This window comes from Theobroma cacao, chromosome 1 (assembly GCF_053813885.1).
Source record: "Theobroma cacao isolate CCN51 chromosome 1, ASM5381388v1, whole genome shotgun sequence".
NCBI classification, from domain to species: Eukaryota; Viridiplantae; Streptophyta; class Magnoliopsida; order Malvales; family Malvaceae; genus Theobroma; species Theobroma cacao.
The window spans coordinates 3,041,793-3,054,207 of NC_142639.1; the positions used below are offsets into that span (position 1 = coordinate 3,041,793).

Sequence of the window (12,415 nt, forward strand, 5' to 3'; positions counted from 1 at the left end):
TTTGGAAAGACAAATATCTTTATATAACATTATTTCTATTTTTTATCCATTAATCCCTTTTTTTTTTATTTGTACCCAAACGAGTTCATATTCTTTTATTTTATCCAATTGAACTCTTTTCTTGTAATGAAAATGCAACAAATTTTATTCTAAATAATAATTGTCACTTGATATATACGTGAACTATGACATGACATATTAATTAAACACAACAATAATTAATGATGTAAAATTTCTTTTAATATGAAATGCCACATCAAACACCACGACAAAGATTAATGACATGGTATGCTTACATCAACAACTCATTCTTTATATCAACAAAACACATCATATTCCACTTATATAAGAAATAACATTTACAATATCCATCATATTTTCAGTACAAAATAAAAATTCAATTAAATAAACTTAAAAATTAAAGACTCTGTTGAGAACAAATTAAAATAGGAACACTCAATAAAACCAACGTATACAATTCAAAGGTTTTCTTTATTATTATTTAAGCCTTTGCATTATTACTCACCGACACAACAAATGTTCATATCACTTTCGTTCAAATTCTGATATATCAAGACATTTTGAAATATTAGGCGGAAATTAATTCCAGTCCTTGCACAATTTTCCTGACCCCGTTCATTTACCATGCATGAAGACAAACATAAGCCGGAAAATGGTTTCCGTGTTGTCGTAAACTGCAAATAAATTAATACCCACGTCTTATCCAAAGCCCAAGTTGTGCGTGCACAGAAGAAAGCATGTAAACATGGGAGATTGAAAAATCTGTGTTTTTAGGCTTGTAGCTTATGTTTCCTTTGTCATTTCAACATCTCTTGAACAGGAAACAATGCAATTCGAATCCATTCTGTTCACACAATCTCTTCAATTGTTTTCAAACTAGCTACATGGCAAGTGTGGAAACCGCTTTCCATAAAAGAAACTAAGAAGGAAATTGCAAAAAGACAAAGCCGAATGAATTGACAAAGGAAGGTGGGTCAAGATAGGCTTTGAAGAAAAGAAGACATTCCATCCAAAGAATTTACACTTAATTTACAGCTACTATTGATTAAAAAAAAAGAAACAGTGGTTTATTTCATTGTAGTTGAAGTTTTCATTGGCTACAGAAAGAGGTAGTATGATAAAAAAAATGCCAATTTTTTTTAATATCTATTTATTTAAATATGCGAGTGTTTAAGTTAATAATATATGTATGTATCTTGTCTAAAGAATTAAGATCCAAATCTCCTATTTTTCAAGTAAAAAACAAATATTGATTAGATTTACGAATGAATTGGATAGAAGGTAAGGTTTAGGGGTAGAGGAAATTGCTAGGAAAATGTTTAGGATTCTTCTCAAACAGGTACAAAAGATGGATCTTACCTATTTAATCATTTGGTACAAATAATTGAAAGAGTCAAACAATTGCAGTAGTGGCACACTGGTGTTTTGTCTTGTTTCCCCTTTGTGAAGTAAGGGGAGGGGTGTTAGGGTTGAATAAGTGGTCACGCATATTTTCAAATGGTGGTATCCACATGTGACTTGTCAATGATAAAATATTGGTAATAATGAAGAAGTAATGGGACCATTCTCACTTTAGAAGGTTGACGTTGAGGAAAGGCAAAGCAAGCAAAGAACAAAATCGTGAACAAAAAATGTAGGGCCCCCAGCCATAAAGCCAGAAACATATCAATTCTCCACCCACCCATTTTGACTTTGCCCAATTCCCTTTCTCATTTGAGTGACCTTCAAGCTCTTCTAGACCAACCATCCTTGTCTCAGTTTTCTCTAAATGTAGCCAACCTTTTTCCCACAATCCAAACAAGCCCACTATAAATAATGCATGTTAGAAACTCATACTCCTCTCTTTTTATCGATACCCAACACCAACCTGTAGTTAATTAAGCCGTCCCAACTGGCAACACCCAACCTCTTTCTTATAGTCAACCGTCCCCAACACGACACATTGGTCCACATCTTTCCATTTGTTTGACTGAGTCCCTTTCTTTTACTTTCTTTTTTGCCTTTATTACTATTTAAATCAAGAAATTTGCTTCACCGATGTAAGGGTAAGCAGTAGGCAAGGCATCCAGAAACAAGTGACCCAAAGAAAAAGATAAAGCAAACAAATAATAAAACAAAAGATGGCATGGATTGATATTGGACCGCACTTTCTTTCTTGGATAACTGTTAAATCTAAATGCCAAATGCACCATGTTCCCTTTCTTTTTCTTTTTCTGCTTTCAAATGACAATGGGTTTTAATTAACAGCGTTCAAGAAAGAGGAACAAAGAAAAGATTAAAGAAAGCTCGGGAGGAATCCCATATATTTTACAGGGAAATGAACCAACCCACTACAAATCTCCTTCGAGATAACTTGAGCAGATTGATATGGTACTACTTTTTACTACAAACTGTTCATCCTACCCATGGTCAAATGTTGGAAATGACAATGAAATTCTGGGATTTTGTCCAATAGAAAATATTAATTCTTCGTCTAAGAAGATTCCAGGATGAGACTGGAGGTTTCCGCAAGAGAGAGAGGATGGTTATGTTCGCCTTCATAGGTAACTATTAGCATCGATGGATCATCTAAAGCCCTTTCCACATGTTTGCGAGCTGGACATCCTCTCACGCTACTGCACTTATAGTAACCTCTGTTCAATCATAATTCGGAACCATACATAAAAACATGTTAGATAACTTGGGGGAACTGAACTATCTTTTTCTTTTAACAGAAAATGATGGGAAAATTTTTGTGAAAGTGGCAAGTTCTCATGAAATTTGTAGTGAAAAAAAGTGTGAAATTTATGCAAAACAAAAAAATTTCTAATCCAAAGTATTAATTATACCAATCAACTTGTTCACATTCGAAGATTAATTTATGACAAAAAAGATACAAATATATAGAAGATGGCATGGAATATCATATACCTTGGATGTGGAGATCCCTTGATTGGTTTTTGACCGTACTTCCTCCACGAGTAATCATCAGGTGGAATATCAGCCATCTTCAGGCTTATTGCTGGAACTCTTACAACCCTTTTCGATCTCAGCTTTCTGTCGAAGGCCAAAAATTGAAAACCAAACATAAGTAATTAAGAACTTAAAAGGGTAACTTGTAAAAGAAATAGATATAGACGGATATGTACCTTTTCTTAGAGCAATGGCAGCGACCAGAAGAGCCACTGCACTTGCCAGAACCCAAGTTCTCCGAGCTACACTTCCTCTTAAAAGAAGAGGAAGACAAAGGAGGCTTCCCAGCTGAGGAAACCTGAGAAAGATTAGTAATTTGAAACGCAGACGATGAAGATGGCTGCTTGCTATCAGTATCGCCGGTCAAAGATGACATAAACGAATTCCCAGCGGAAGAATATGAAAAATTGATGGTTGTTGATGAATCTTTCCTCTCTAAAACCCCACTTTTCACCGTTAAAAAATCCTGATGATGATGAGGATGATAAGTAACCGGTGGTGGAATCTGCTGGATCGGCGTTGCATAATAAACCTTAGTTTCAAGCTCTTGATTTGCTTGGTTTTGGCTAACAGGAGGTGAAATAGTTGTAGTATTTGTAGCAGCTGGGGGCGCTACAGGGGCTCTCCGAAAGCGAGCATGTCCAGTTCTGGTTCGACCCAGAAGAGAGATAACTTTCTTGAACTTTGAAACAGCAACGTCAGCTGCAGCTTTGCAGTCCATATCTAAATCCAGGGAGGATCTTGTTGAGCTCGAAGAAGATTGATATTTTTCCTGATTAGTAATGTTTTGTTGCTGTTGCTGCTGGGTTTGGGAAAGCAACCTGATGAGTTTCTCAACACTTTCCAGCCCGGAAGCTGCTTCTTGGACTGCGTTTTCTTCCATTTTGGTTGTGAAGCTGTTGCTGTTCCTGTAACTCATCATGAGCTCCACGGCCATGTCTGCAACAAAACCATTCAAAGAAAGAAAAGAGAGAAAGAGAGCAAGGAAGAAAAAGCGTGAAAAGAAAACGAGCAGGGAAGGGTCGTTGATAAAGGGAACGCTGGACTTCGGTCAAAATGATGCCATCGGCTATGGAACCTTGTTGGTCAATTAGGTCACTGACCTGTCATCTTAACATTTGCCGTCAAATGTAGGTACGAATAAGATCCAACCACATCAATTTGGTTTTTTTTCTTCATCAAGTAGGATCTAGTAAGCATAGCTTACTGTTCAAGACCAAAATGTTTATTTATCTTTTTCTACTACTACCCTTTTTCTCAAATTTTCTACTGTTTAGTCTAGATTTTTAGTTAATTATTGTAAAATTTTATGTCGGGGACATTGACTTAATGTCTTGTGTGATCAGTGGGGGTCCACACAGGTTAAATTGCTCAAAGGGAGGTTGGGGACACAGGGGAGGGGAAGATCGAGTCAAAACTTTGTCCTAGGCCGTCTGATCCATAATAATAAGGGCTTTTACTAATAATTTATTATAGCAGAGTTACAAGACAGTTGGTGCCAGCATGATAAAGTTGACTTAAAGATTTTGGGGCAATTTCCTAACCTTTTTTTTTTCAGTTGTAATGAAGGTTACCATTAAAATCCCACAAAACTTCATAGCTTTGAATTTTGCCTAAGACCAAGAATTTAGTGAAAATTGTTCAGAAATAATGGATTTGTTCATCTTGGGTCATTACCAAGTCTTGCAAAGAATTATTCTGTGATCCTCATATCACCAATGGCATTTTCAACAAGGATAAAAAGATTCCAATTTAAATTTTCCTCTTCAACTCCATCTACATGGAACTTGGACTTTCAAATCACTAATCCAAAGCTGTTGAATGATTCTTTGTCCACCACATGGACACTTGTTTTTAATTTCCCTTATATATTGGACCATATGTCTTTTCACAGCATGTTTTTTGAGTCATTTTTCTAGAAATATATTCCCAAATGTCCAAACTTCCTAAACTTTGGACAAATTACTTAGTGAAAAAGAGAGCTGTTGAAAGAAAATACACCACCAAATGGAAAATTAGTTAACTAAAACCTACCCCAACCCTAAATCTAAACCCTAAGAATGGAATACTTGGTTCGCCTTTTCTTCATTGCCACCGTAAGCACTACCACCTTCATTTTTCTTCTCCCACAGGCAAAAACCAAAATACATCAAATCATGTGATATTCCAAAACCAATCAAGCACTTTTTAACAAAAGAATAATAACAGTATACTATAAATAATCCTTATGCCCTTATGCACAATTCCCCAGAAGGGGTTAGTACAACTTACAACACAAAATAACATTAAAATTGGTTAGCAGAAGTTAAAACCCATTAAAATTTATAGTTAAATATCATATATATTATGAACACCTGCGTCAACTAATTTGTTTAGTAAAACTTTCGGTGATTATATTAATGTATGAAATAAGAATTAAAGTATTATGGGAAGGATGATGAATATTTTCTTAAATAGAAAATAACTCTAATTATTGGATAACAATAACAAAAAAGGGGCTCATTGCATGCAGTATATATTACCCGTAGATGTCGATATCCCTCCAACTTTATACAAAATCTCAACCCTGATCAGTGCTTATATTTCAACATTCAATGGATCTAGTCTAAGTATACAAAGCATGTGTGAAGGGATCAGCTTGACATATAATAGTATTTCACATGCACACTGAGATGTGACGTCTCTGGTCTCTCTTCACAGTTCACACTCAGAACCCAGCTGGTGCACCAATCGCGCCCATTCTCACAAACCCATTATTAAATAAGGAACAATGAGACGAAAGGTCCAAATTTCAGTCACGAGATTGCAGCCAAGAATGGGGTCCTCTTTCCTTGGCCAAGTATTCAAAGCTTCCCCTTGAAAAATCAATACTACTAAATTATTTTCACCCGAAGTTATCCTCCATTAATATTCTTGTAGAAAATCCTCATTGCAACTTAGTTTTAGTAGTGTTTTTTTTTTCTTTTGATTTGATTTTTTGTTTGGTTGAAGATCATTTTTCACGTTTTGCAAAGGCACGTGTTGGGATGTGGAAGAAAAACAGGGAAGGGTGCAATTTCCAGGAACCTGACTACGTACGCACCAGAGTGCGAAAGTCAAAGCGAAAGTCAAAGACGGAAAGGCATCAGAAACGAAATTGAGGTGCAGCAGAGAAGAAGAGAAGGCGTGCGAGGGTGGGCTGCCTAAATGTTGACTTCTCACCGAAAGTCTGTTCATCATGGGCAACCTTCTTCCGCCAGTTTCTGTCTTCATGTTTTTTGTTTCTTTTCAGTGAATGTACTAATTGAACAGCATTCACTACCCCCCCCCCCCCCCCCCCCCCCCCCAATTGGGCGTTGCCACCATCATACACATGCCATTTCTTTTTATTCTTTTTAGCTTCCATATCAGTTAAACGAAAGTGATTTTTGATTCATTTTAGCAATATGATTTAAATATGCTTACATATTTACAGAATCAATATCAAATCCATCATCATATTATTAGACCTTAATCACTTATAAGAGAAAGATACCACTGCCGACATGTTGTCATAGTATATTATTGTACAAACATAAAAGATAGGTAAGGGAGGATAACCATTTCCTTAGTCCGAAGTGATATGATAAAACCCTAAGCACCTAAGAGAGTGATATGATACCATTGCTGACAAGTTGTTAAACTATATTAGTGTACAAATTTGAATAATTAAGCAAGGGGAGGACAGTCATTTGCTTAGCAAAGATCAGGGGAGCAATTCCAAATATTATAATCCAGGGAAAAGTGGTTGAACATTCTAGAGACTAAGTAATAACTAGAAGAACAGTGTTTTTTATTTAGCATGGTTAGGTAGGTATCTACTCTGATCTAGCTAGCATGCAAGATTTAGCGTGGTTGTTAGGGTTGCCATGAAGATATTTGATTGCTCTATATGTATATGCATAATCTTCTACTACATTTGGCTCGCCCAACATTTAAAAGCTTCACGTGTGTGTTTGAAAATGTCAAACATGACAAAAAACCAAATACTAGGCTTGTTTGGACACTTTGGACTTTGAAGAGCAAAGAATTAGATTGGTAAGAAAACAAGCAATTCAATAACTTTCAATTCAAGCAAAGCTAACTTCCCCCCTGATATATTGATATGTTCGATACTGATAGTATATTTCTTGTATTCTTTCTACATTTGAAGCAAAGGGGAGATTTCTTTTTCTCTTTTGTCCCTTTTATTTTTCTTGTATGTTCTTTTTTCTTCTCTCACTTGGGCTGAAAAACCATGTTGACTTGAAGATTAAGCATCGTGAACAACTTGGAAGAAATAAGCCCATTAGAATTAGGCTGAACACAACGCTCGGTGTGGGCACTAAGCCACTAAAGTATAGTGGAATGGGTCGTACCTACCGAAGATAATAAAGGGGAAGGGAAGTGAACGTTAAGCCTGCAGCATGAGTATGGTTCACATGACATATGATTAAATTAGTTGGCATCAATCTTAATAAAAATTCTTATAGTAGACCCCTCTATTCATATAAGTTCCTCACATCTTATTTTGATTGAAACAAGCCTTTTGATTAAACGAAAATGTCAACTTTTTTCTTTTATTCACATGACATATGATTAAATTAGTCGACGTTATCATGAAGTAGAATATTCAATCAAAAGTTGACATTAAAATCACAAAAAGATAAAAACAGTTTTTTGATTTCTCTCTTTATCTTCTTTTTTTTTTTAATAGGAATAGTTATTGAAAATCTCTACTAAAAATTTTAAATTTTCTTAAATTTGGGGACAAAAGGGAAAGATTTTGAAAATTTCTTTGATTAAAGGAAAGAAGAGAATAAGAGAGGTTAGAAAAAATATTTTTAAGGTGATTTTGACTACTAACTACTGATAATCGATGATTTTAAATTTTGATTTTATTAAATGATCATATCATATATTACGTGAATAAAAAATATTAAATAATATTAAATTTAATGATAATTATTTTACAATTAAAGTTATAAGTTGTTTGATTCAAAATAAAAGTTTAATAATTCTTTTAAATGTATAAAAGTGAGGAGTTTATTTGTTTAAATAAGAATAAAGTGGATCTTTTTGGGTTTAAGCTTTCCCTTTTTTTTCCTTCAATTTGAGCCAAATTTTAAGCGATTATTACTTGAGGATAGAAACCCATCGCTGTGACTCGTCAGCGTGGTCGGTTTCTGTTAGGTATGTCAATATAACTAAAAATTGAAATTTCAACTGAAAAAGTATAACTAATAATTGGGCTAGTTTTTGGGCCCTCTTTCAAAATTATCCATTCCATTATCCCAGTTTCGGTCCTTTTGGAAAACAATCTAGTGCCTTAATGCGATGAACAGCCCAAAAAGGTCTTGATGTGATATTGTTGAAAAAGGTCGGGGGGAAGGTGACCCAAAGCTGCAAAAACCCTTTTCCGGGTTTCACGCTTACCAAAACCTACTAATTTGTTAAGTGAAAATGCCCTACCCGGGAGGTGACTTTTTTGTCCAACTCAGAAAAGAAAATAAATATGTTTAAAGCGTATTGTGATTACATCAACTGCTATTCTTTCTGTCAAAATGTTTCTTAGGAGTCCGGCATTGAAGTTCATAGACATGAGCACCCTTAAGCCAGATTTAGTATTAGTACATAACATCCAGCTCCTTTAGAGTAGACCAGGTAAGAATCTACTGGTTCTATATGTAGACCGAGACGTAAAATTCCTAGATCAGCAGTTCTGGATCCTTGACCAATCTCGTTTCCAAGGTCGTCATCATTAGGTCATCACCTTCACTGGTTTAAGTTTTAAATGTTTTTAAACTAGGCCAAATTAGTCGTTGGTCGCCATCTTTGCATCATCAATCAGCGGCCAGGGGAGAGTTTGAAAATTTTGTGGAAGATGTTGTATATTTTATAACTACACTGCCAAGCATGATTCATAACGAAGATGTGGAAAATTGCATGATGAGAAGGTCGCCAGGACACTTAATAATTCTTGGTGTTGAAGGAAAGATCAAAATCTTATGATTTCATCCAACAAACTATTGTTTCCCAATATATTCCTATATGATTTACATAAATTAAAAATCAAGTTCACCTATATCTAATTGCTGGAAGTTGGTATATAAGTTTTACAAACAAAGTCATGCTTTTTATAGGTAACAGCTAGCCAGGAATATGCTGAATATATATTATAAACTTTGCAAGTCAAAATTGTGACACTTATGGCACGTTTGGTACAGGGAATAGTTATGCTATTCCCCCTCTATTCCCGGTCATTTCCTATTCCTTCGTTTGGTACCAAATTGCAATACGGAATAACAATTCCGCGGAATAAGAATTCTGTCAAATAGGTTAAAAGTCAGTAATAGCTATTCCCTTCCCCCTCCCCAGTAATAGCTATTCCATGGCTCATGGAATAGCTTTCAAATATATAATGACCAAAATAACCCTTATAACCTAAAAATATTACAACTCTATACCTATAAATATTTTTTTTCTCTCATTTTCCCTTTTCTTTCTCTCTCTTCTCCCTCTCTCATTCTCTCTCTAACTGGAACTCAACGGCGGCAACGGCGGCGGCGGCGGCGACGGCAGCAACCGAATATGATCGAAAAACGTCGATCTAGTCCTTTCCGACAATATTGAACCGAGATCCAGCCAGATCTGGCACTCAACGGCCAGATCTCGCCGCGGGAAGCACCGGATCTGGTGCTTCCCGACCAGATCCCACGGTTGGATCTGGCACTCCACGGCCAGATCCAGCCGTGGGGAAGAGCCGATCTGGCGCCATAGTGGCCAGATCTGGCCAGATGGTGCGCCATATCGGCGTTTTGTTACACCGGTTGCTTTTCCGGCGACCGGCCCATGAAAAAAAAAAGCAAAAATAGAATAAAAAAGAATAAATTATTTGTAAAATTTAAAATATTAATATTTTATATATAATTGAAACATTATTAATATTAATATAATTAAAATATTAAATATTAATATTTTAAATTATTAATGTTTTATTTATTAAATTATTAATATATTTAATTTTTAATGAGTATAAATAAAAATAAAAATAAAAATTATTAATATTTTAATCAAAATAATATTAAATTATACATAAAATATTATTAATTAAAATATAAGTAATTAAATTATATTAAAATATTGATATTTAAATTATTACTATTTTAATTAATTATAAATTATTAATATTTAAAAAATAAAATAAAAAAATAATTATATACAATAAAGGGTATTTTTGTCTTTTTATTTTCTATTCCTTTCTTATTCCAAAGCTATTGTTACCAACCAAACACTGTAATAAGTCATAATAATTATTCCTACTCTATTCCATTCATCATACCAAACTACATAATACTTATTCTATTATATTCTCACCTCATTCTATTCCCACGTAATAACTATTCTATTCTATTCCTATCTATTTCGCGAACCAAACGTACTGTTAAGTCATTGCGTGCAACGAAATGAAGCCCTTGCACTGAAAGGGAAAGAGTTTCTGCAGCCGATGTAGAGTCAGGAAATTATAGATGTCAAACTCACAAGGCAGCTTTCCCCCAGTAGATCCCTCCTCATGTTTCTCGTGTTTTATTCTTACTTTTGTCCTAAAGTCTGCTCATATATTGATGACTTGATGTGCTCATTTCTAGAATGTCAGGGCGTTCAACTCATAGATTTAGAGTTTAAACAACTTTAACATTTTTGGCATATTTTTCGTTTCTGGCTTCCAATCATGATCAACCAATTAAGCCACTGATTTCCCAGCATTTTGATTTGAACGGAGAAGAAAAAGAAGAAAGACCGGGACAGTTTCTGCTCCATGGTTTTGATTCGGAATGGGTTAAGGATGTTACTGTTGATATTCACCAAAATTCATGTTTGATTTAGGAGTTTGCAGGTTAATCGAAATGGTAATTATCCACATTGATTAGTATTCTATTTATTCAGCTAAACTATGCAATAAATGAATCTCATCTGCGTTCCACGAGATGGATTGTGACAATAACATCTCCGGGTGTAAATTTATGACCAAATCATTAGCTTGAAAACTGTGAGGCATATGGTTCATATATATAGTACACATAAACAGAAAGTGACATGAATTATTCTAGCTAGCGGTAAGTGTCCATCTCCTGCATGAAGACAGAAACCAGGCTTTCTTGTAAGTTCTGACCCTTGGAAGGGACGCTTGGGGTTGAGAAAAAAAATAAATAAGAAGGCATATACCCATAGCTTGCCTCACTCTAAAGGAAACTCCCCACTTCGATCAGTCAGGTGGTATGAAGCTAATCAACATAACCACCTCACCAAACTGGTTCTCTCTTTCGTACTCTACCCTTCTTGTTAATTTCCACATTGTCTTTTTGCCCATTTCATGAACAATCATATTTCGAATGACAAATTAATCAAACAATCTTACTTCTTTGAAAAAAAAAAGACTACTTAATGGCTGACTTGATGCTTAAAGATGCATATTTATTCATAAACAAAGATAATAAGATTGCTTTAACGGCATCATGATTGTTCGAGTGTTGCCAACGAATTATTAGATTGAAAAATGTAAGCAATCAAAATAATTTTATACTTACGAGTTTGGAACATGTGCAGCTTTAAAGTTTCATTGAGGAATAGTGATTCAAATAATTTCGGTTATTGGCAATACTTTATGGTGATGAATCAGCAGAAATGTGATGCCCACCTTCCAAATCCTTCAAAAAACAAATAATGGAATGCTTTTCTTTTCAGGTTGGTGCCCTTGTTATTTCCTGTGCGTTTGGAAGAAGGGAAAAAGAAATAAAGTACAAATGACAATTGAGTAGAAAGGAAAATGAAAAGGAATATACTAATTTAATCATTTTTTGTTGTTTGGTAGAGAAGAAACCGGCGGGAAACGGAAGGAAAATGAAAAGAGAGTATTGCATCATTTGATAGAGCTGGTGTTTATTGGCAGGGGAAAATCAAGATGTAACCTTGATAATTTACAGTCAACTACGTTAACCCAATGCCAAATTTGGTATACGATTAAATCTTAACTTCCCTGTAACATGAAAACATAGTTAAATTCATTGCGATAAGGTATTGTTTTTTTTTTAAACTGAAAAAAGGATATTTAAATTTATTTGTAAATAAATAATTATATATTAATTAATAAATTAAATACTCGAATATTTGTGATAAAGTATTGTTTTATAAATTCAGTTTATTTTGATTTAAGGCCAATGACGTGTCAAAATTTGATTGGAGTTTCGGACGTTTATATGCACACGTTTGATTCCTTGTTTTATTCCTATCGACGGCCCACCTATATGGCTATATGTTACCTGACCATTGACCTAATCCTACATCACCGTTAGCTGCTTAAGCAAAAATTTAAGACTGTTTTAACTCCAATGGTTTCTTAGGACATAATAGCCAAATTTGCAGTAAATATTGCGCTACCATCATT

General features: G+C 34.6%; 1 protein-coding gene across 1 annotated transcript; it reads right to left on the reverse strand.

Moving 5' to 3' along the window:
- Nucleotides 1-2,296: 2,296 nt before the first annotated feature.
- On the reverse strand, nt 2,297-3,969 carry LOC18611185 (putative WRKY transcription factor 15). Its single transcript, XM_007047303.3, has 3 exons — nt 3,150-3,969; nt 2,932-3,057; nt 2,297-2,654 (listed from the first exon to the last, which is right to left on the reverse strand). The coding sequence occupies exons 1-3, from the start codon at nt 3,908-3,910 to the stop codon at nt 2,495-2,497; spliced, it is 1,047 nt and encodes a 348-aa protein (XP_007047365.3). The 5' UTR covers nt 3,911-3,969; the 3' UTR covers nt 2,297-2,494.
- Between the last annotated feature and the right edge of the window lie 8,446 nt (nt 3,970-12,415).